Source organism: Ipomoea triloba, chromosome 14 (assembly GCF_003576645.1).
Source record: "Ipomoea triloba cultivar NCNSP0323 chromosome 14, ASM357664v1".
Taxonomy (NCBI): Eukaryota; Viridiplantae; Streptophyta; class Magnoliopsida; order Solanales; family Convolvulaceae; genus Ipomoea; species Ipomoea triloba.
The window spans coordinates 8,926,153-8,933,905 of NC_044929.1; the positions used below are offsets into that span (position 1 = coordinate 8,926,153).

Here is a 7,753-nt window from a genome sequence, read left to right on the forward strand (position 1 = left end):
GTTATTCTAAGCTAACAAAGGCTATAGGAATGAGAGAGAATGAGTCTATGCTAACTAGGGTTCGGAATCTTACAAAAATGCAACAGAAAACGTATAAAACAGAACAATACAGATCGAAATGGCCCCCTACACGGCCTGTGAGGGATGCCATTTTAGTGACGCGGCTTGATTCTTCCGGACGAGCACACACAAGCACTTACACGGCCCGTGTGGGTGCCCGTTTCATTTCTTCCAGATTTCTTTGTACTCCGTTTTGCGCTCCACTACTCCTCTCCCTTCTTGAGTGGGATCCTATGATACCAAAATTGATCCAAAGCAACCCAATACGCTTCCTTTATTACTCGTTGTGGAGAATTTCACCTATAAACATAAAAAACACACAAACGAGTAATAAATCCCACTCAAGTATCAACACTTAACTAACAAAAATAGATGAAATAGGGGGTAAAAAGGTGTTTAGAAGTAGAGTTATCAGTGGTGGGAAGTACTTTGTGTGATTTAGGGGCAAGTGTTAGCCTTATGCCCTATTCTCTTTGCAAGAGACTCAATCTTGTTGAGCCAAAGCCTACTACTATGACTCTATAGATGGCAGACCGTTCTATAAAGCACCCGGTGAGAGTTCTTGAAGATATCCCGGTGATGATTGATCAATACTTTATACAGGGAGATTTTGTTGTTCTTGATATAGAGGAGAATATCAAGGTCTTCATAATCCTTGGTAGGCCTTTTCTAGCTACTGCTGGGGCAATCATTGATGTGAAGAGACGAAAACTTGTGATGGAAGTGGTTGAGAACAATGTTGAGTTTAACATATTCAAGATGACCAAACACCAACCCTCCTATGTAGATGAGTGTCACATGATAGATGATATGGTGGAATGCAGTGCTGAGGTCCGGGAGAATAAGTTGGGAGATATGCAAGCAATCTTAGCCACTCATGAACCTCCCGGGAAAAAAGCATGCTCCGAGAGGTGTGAGAAGTTTCTTTGGCCATGATGGTTTCTATAGAAGGTGGACGAAGGAGTTTTCCAAGTTCAAAAGGCCACCAAACTGGTTGGATCTCAACCACACTTGATGCTACTGAGGTTGAGTCAAGCTAGCGATGTTAAACCTAGCGCTTCATGGGAGGCACCCCATGTTATCCTTTACTTTCTTGCACTTTATTCTTATTGCATTTTTTATTTTGAGTTTTTACTTGCTTTAGTTAGACTTTAGAGTTAGAATGTGTCCTTAAGTGTTTTGATTTTCAAGGGATTTGTTTAGGGAATAATTGAGTGAGAATTGGTCTAATTTACCTTGGAGAGTGTTGGGGATGGTTGAAAATTGTGTGCTCATGATTTGGTTAAATGTTGGAATGACTTGAGGTTTCCTTGGATTGATTTGCAAGTGGAAAATTTTTTTCTCACGTAAACAGATTAATTGCGAATCAAGGAGCCACCCTCACGGGCGTGAGGGTGGCCGTGAGTTTTTCTGGGATTTACAGTGCATTATGAGTTTTTGAAAGCTCGGGGACATGGCTAGGTTCACGACCATGTACTTGGCCGTGATTTTTTCTGTGAATTACGTCGTGCTTAGGCGATTTGAGGGCCCTGGTACACGGCCACGCTCACGGCCGTGTATGTGCACATGACTATGCAATATGGTGTGTGCAAATGCATTCTTAAGCGTGTGCAAACGTGGTGAAAACTATGCGGGCTCAATTAGGGAGGAATATGTGCACATATCTAATACTTGGGTGCGAAAAGTATAGCTGAAATAAAATAACCTGAAAAGTATAGTAAACCATTGATCTACAAGATCTGATGGATGAGAAATCAAGTAAAAAATAAGCGGAGTCATTTTCATAAATATTACAGATATTTAAAATGAGCGGGGTCATTTTTCATAAATATTACAAAGTTCTATTTATTTTCAACCGTTGGATCTACTAGATCAATAGTTTGGATTTGTCTACACATTCTCTCCTAGGGCATGGTTATCACCTGATTATGGACCTATATACATACATATATATACATATATATATATATATATATATATATATAATTCAGTTCATGTGCGATTGATCTTCTCAGGTGCGGTGAGAAGAGAACCATTTATCTTCTCAAGATCAACGTCTAGGACTAACAACATTTTAAAAAAACGCGGTGGCAATTCAGTCATTTTCCATATAGGGCAAACTTAATGTAAGGTGCGTAGGTCTTGTGCTTAAGGTGCGTAGGTCTTATGTTTAAGGTGCATCGTGTTTCTTCTTCAAAAGGGCACTCCTTGCCCGCCACCCTTCTCCCTTTTGGACTAAGGGGTCTTAGTCACGGGTCTCCTAGACCCCTAGCTCAGACCCTCAAGAACAAAACTTTTGAACTAAAGGGTGCCAGACCCCTAACTCAGACCCTCAAGAACAAAACACGCCATTTTAACACTTAAGGTGCACCATTATTATAAACTGAAGGTGCGCGATGTTAACACTTAAGGTGCGTGTTTCTATCACTTAAGGTGCGCCATTTTTAACTTATGTTTCTTTCTTCCAGACAAGCTTTTTTTTTTATTTTAAATTTAATTAATTTGAACCGTTATATAGATTTGATCAACGACTCAGATCTAACCGCATGACCACACCCGAACTCATCCCTATATATATATATATGTATATATATATATATATGTAGAGACACACACATCAATTTGTAGATATATTCTACAGTGTGGGGGTTGAATCTATAGTTTTAAATAAATATTATCAATAGTATGTTAAATTGTTACCTACTTACCTTGTTTAGTTGTTTATGAAGTGCTAATTTGCTGTAATAACCATAAGTGTTGATTCTTATGTTGATTAAGTCTTTCTTGTTACTATTATATTATTCAATGAAGTGTTGGTTCTTAGTATTATAATATTCAATGTTAAATACTTATGCATTACCTTGTTCATTGCGTAGGAGGATTTTGATCAAGAGGAGATTATGTCATTATGCTAAAGCCGTGACTTGTTTCATTTTTTGTTTGAATGCTATTATGTTTACATTGTTGTTATTGATGGATTTTCAAAATATTCTATTAAACTTATGTTATATTTTTGTATTATGGACTTATAGTTTTGTTGTTGTTAAACTTGTGAAGCTGTGTTGAATTTTTGTATTATGGACTTGTGCTTTTGTGGTTATTAAACTTGTATTGTTAGGGGTGTGCAAATATAATTTTAGACAATTTTTGATTAACTGACTGAACCGACAAAGTTTAGTTAGCCGTTTTTTAACTGAAATTTTTCAGTTCGGTTAATGGTTAAAGATATTTTAAGCCAAGCACCTCGTGCTCAGATGGCATGTAGTGACTCTCCCGTATAGGAGGTCATGGGATTGAGTCTCAGTGGATGCGGTATTGACTCTTTGTGCTTCAAACATATACTACTGTTGTATTCAGAAAAAAGATTTGTATATATAATGGGCTAATGTTGAAATCAATTAATCTTAATCAAACCAAATCCCTAGTTATGAGTTCTCTACTGAGTATGTAGTCAAATGCCGACTAGGGATGACAATGCAACCTGCCCCGATAGGAAAAATCGATCCTCGCTGCGACGGGGGATTCGAGAATTATTTTGGGGAACGGGTGCGGGGATGGGGAGAAATTCCTCGTCCCCGATTCCCCGTATATTATTATATTATATATTATTTATAGTTAATAGTTGCCTATTAACTGGTTAATAGTTGCCTAGTTTATAGTTTATTAGTTTTTTGTTTATAGTTTATAGTTGTAGTGATGTATTTTATTGAAATAAGCAATGAATCCAGTGATGTTATTGAAGTAAGCAGTGAATCCGATGATGTTATTTTATGTTCCTTGTATTTGATCATTTAATGTTTAATTTATGTATGTTGAATTTCGATTAATATTAATTTTTTTAAATTGGCATAATTCAAAAAATCATCGCGGGGATTTCCCGTATCCGGAAAATCTCCATGGCGATAGGGATGGGGAATAACCCCGCCGGGGAACGGGGCGGGGACGGAGAATGGGGAGGGATTTCGGGGACGGGGACGGGGACCCCATTCCCCGCCCCGCCCCGCCCCGTTGACATCCCTACTGCCGACGCCTCAGTGCCTCACGCCCGACTCTCTTTGTCTCACTCTCCGTTCTGACCTGACCAGTTCTCCGTCTTCTCCACGAGACCGCCGAGACTAACAGTGCAGGTAGTACCTCCGTCGACCTTTGTGGCGTCCCTCTTCTTCGTCGTCTGCTTTGTGCTCCACCGGCGGCCGCCCACAAAGACACCAAGTCTGCTCCGTCACGCAAAGGAAATTGGATTCATCAAGTACCGCTGAAGAATCTATAGACCATTGAAATCAAGAACAAGAGTAATTTGACATTTGATCGATATGTAGTTGTCTTAAGAATATGTTATAATATATGATATTTAATGGTTTTGTTTTTCTATATTATCAAACTAGCTGTTACTCGTGGACAAGAGATTGATGTTTTAATCTTGTTTAAAGATGGTTGAACTTTGTGAAAAAAAAACTTTGATTAATTACACAATTTTTTTTTTAATTCGATTGAATTAATTCGGTAATACATTTAGTTAACATTAACAGGACCTTTGGTTGGGAGAAAGGAATGGGGGGGAAAAGAATTGTAATTTAGTGGAATTGCAATTCAATAAATAAAGTAGGAATTGAAATTACAGTGTTTGATATGCAGGAATAGGAGTACAATGAATTGAAAGGTAAGAAGCGACCAAATGACCTTATGTTGTAGTAATAGTAATAATAATAATAATAATAATAATAATAATAATAATAAAATATAATAATAATAATAAGTATAATAATAATAATAATTCTTTAAAAAAAGAATAATAATAATAATAATAATAATATTTTTTAAAATAATAATAATAATAATTTTTTTAAATTTAAAAAAATACAAAGGGTATAGAGGAGTGGCAAAATTGTCTTTATACCAACACAATTGTCCCTCCTCTCCACCGAATTGCAATTCATCATTTGAAGGAAATTACAATTCCACAGAATTGAATTCCCTCCAACTAAACAGTTTAGTTTGACAATTTAGTGAATTGCAATTCCTCCCAAACTACACTCAACCAGATAGAAGTTTTAAAAACTTGTTAACCGATTCCACACCCCAGTATTCTTGGATTTTGTATTATTACCTTCTACTTATTAAACTTGTCTTATTGGATATTAAACCCTTCTCCAAAAGCCCTACCTTAAACCTCTCCTGAATACAGGTATAGCCCAGCTATGGAGAACGACGGAGAGGTGGCGCTTTGCCAGCTGAAATCATCAGAGCCACCACTCTACCTTTCACCGTCGCCGGAACTTTCGGCGGCGGCACGATTAGCCTGCAAATATCTCTACTCTTCCCTCAAACCCTTCACCCCAAAGTCTCCTTTTGAGCAACTTCTAACCGACGGTTTCGATGCGGAGCAGATATGGCAGCAAATTGACCTCCAATCGGAGCCTTTACTTTCCGCTCTCCGTCGCCGATTCAGTCACTTTGAGAAGAATCCGGAAAGTATATCAGAACAATTCAATGTGGAACCAAATGGGTTGGAGAAAAAGAGTGGGTCACTGGAAGCGTTAGACGGAGAAGGATATGATATTGACGATGCCGACTTGGATGATTTTGATGAGGATGAGGATGAGGAGGAGGATAAGGAGGACCTGGATGAAGAGGATGAGGAGGAGGAAGAGGATGAGGAGGAGGAAGAGGAAGAGGAGGAGGATGATGGAACTGGCTTGGTTGAAGATGAGTTCTTGAAGATAAAGGAATTGGAAAAATTTTTGGCTGATGATGAGGCAAGGGAGTATGGTTACGAGAAGAATGAGAAAGCCAAGAAAAAGAAGAAGAGGAAGAGAGTTGAACAATCAGAGTCTGAGGAGGAAAATGCAGGAGAAGAGGATGAAGCGGTATGAATATTTTTCCCTTAGTTTGAACTTTGATTAAAATTTGAAGCCTTGTTTAAAGATGTGTGCTTTGGAAGACTAGTACTTCTTATGCTTGTATTTGTTTTTGCAGCTTGAAGATGTGGACCTTGAGGATGATACCTCTGATGCAGATGGGGACATGGAGAATGCCAGGTGCTGCAAATTGAGTTTCCTTAGTTTATATTTTCTGTCTAACTGTAGTAATATTCATGTGAAATTGTGCATAATCATTACATTAGGTTATATCTTAAGTCTTGATAAATTGAGCTGTCTTGGATATGGAATGAACGCTCTCTCCTAGATGTAACCTATATTAATTCGTGTTTCATTAAAAGGCCATCGTAGGCTTACCCATCTTTTGGTCTAAACTGTGGCTTCAATTGATTATGTAAATTATGTTCTACATTTATTTCAATATTTTGTAAAAAGAAAATAGGGAAAAATTCAAGTTGACTTTCATTAATTGGACTGAAAGCTTCTTGTTTAGATGATATGGGGGAAAGGGAGGCTTTTTTTTGGGAGTGTGGGGTGTGTGGCAACAGTTAGACAAGCTCTCCATGTAGACCTAATAATTCAAAGTTCTGACTAAAATAAAAACATATGTTAGGAGTATAAGGCTACCACAATAAACGCTTCTATAGCTCTATGCTCATAGTCATTGGAGTATCAAGAATCAGAGAATCTGTGTTCCTAGAATACAATACTCTGTTCCAAATTCAACATGGGGTCACAACTTCTTGATGTTACACTGATATGAGCATGGACATTCACTTAATTAACTTGTGCTTTACATGGTTTATAGGTATGAGGATTTCTTTGCTAGAAAGACAGATCACAAGGGAAAACGTAAACCACTTGATAGATCTGATCACATGGAAATGGATGAAGAAGTATCTGATGACGATAATCAGGTAGTGCACTCAATTCCTCTAGGTGAAAAGGGGTGAAAAGGAGATTCAATAATATGTTAGTGCACTCTATTCCTCTAGGTGAAAAGGAGAGTCAATAATATGGAATCTATGTTTGAGTGATTATGCTCTTTTTAGATAATAAATTACTCAGCCATGTCTATCTTTTTCTGGCAGGGGAACCAAAATCTTTCTACCCATGAGCAAGAGCTTCTAAAACTTCGCTCTACAATAGAGGAAATGGAGAAGGCAAACATAGAACCAAAAGCCTGGACTATGCAAGGAGAGGTAAAATACTTCATCTATGGTTTCCTTTAATATAAAATTATAAATAGATCTATATGCATCACAAATTGTATCAATTGACTGTGGTCTATAATGCCAGGTAACTGCTGCTAAAAGGCCAAAAAATAGTGCATTAGAGGTTGATCTAGATTTTGAGCACAACGTGAGACCTGCCCCTGTAATTACAGAAGAGGTTACTTTGTCTCTAGAAGAATTAATTCGAAAACGGGTCCTTGAGGTGATTATCATTGCATATCTTATCTACTCTATGTTACCTCAGTAAGCTATTTATCTTTGATATATAATCAATTCTTTAGATTGTTGACATTCAAGTTTGTTTTTTTTCTTTTTGTTGCTATATTTGTATGGTTATTTGTTTTCTTTTCAAGTTTGGGGGTTTGACATTCTCAGCCCTTATTAGAAACTAAAAAGGTTAAATATGAGAGGAACAACTAACATTCAAGTGTTTTCCACCCTGTTTGTAAATCTGCAGGAACAATTTGATGATGTTCAGAAGCCTCCTAGTTTGCCATCAAGAGCACCAAGAGAGATAAAAGAAGTGGTAATTTGTTTTTCTTTGGAATAATGATTTTTTTTTGGGGAGGGGGGGTGGGG

General features: G+C 37.5%; 2 protein-coding genes across 3 annotated transcripts in view; both read left to right on the plus strand.

The window, feature by feature from the left end:
• Window positions 1–585: 585 nt before the first annotated feature.
• Window positions 586–996, plus strand: LOC116003908. The gene has a single exon (XM_031243849.1). The coding sequence runs from the start codon at window positions 586–588 to the stop codon at window positions 994–996; it is 411 nt and encodes a 136-aa protein (XP_031099709.1).
• Window positions 997–5,211: 4,215 nt separating this feature from the next.
• LOC116003654 (U3 small nucleolar ribonucleoprotein protein MPP10-like) overlaps window positions 5,212–7,753 on the plus strand; it is a 7,822-nt gene continuing 5,280 nt past the window's right edge. For both annotated transcript variants that reach the window (XM_031243555.1, XM_031243556.1), the window contains exons 1-6: window positions 5,212–5,927; window positions 6,037–6,098; window positions 6,748–6,856; window positions 7,031–7,141; window positions 7,239–7,376; window positions 7,632–7,700. In XM_031243555.1, the coding sequence (XP_031099415.1) occupies window positions 5,259–5,927; window positions 6,037–6,098; window positions 6,748–6,856; window positions 7,031–7,141; window positions 7,239–7,376; window positions 7,632–7,700 (1,158 nt within the window). In that variant the 5' untranslated portion in view covers window positions 5,212–5,258. The remainder of the gene's footprint in view (window positions 5,928–6,036; window positions 6,099–6,747; window positions 6,857–7,030; window positions 7,142–7,238; window positions 7,377–7,631; window positions 7,701–7,753) is intronic.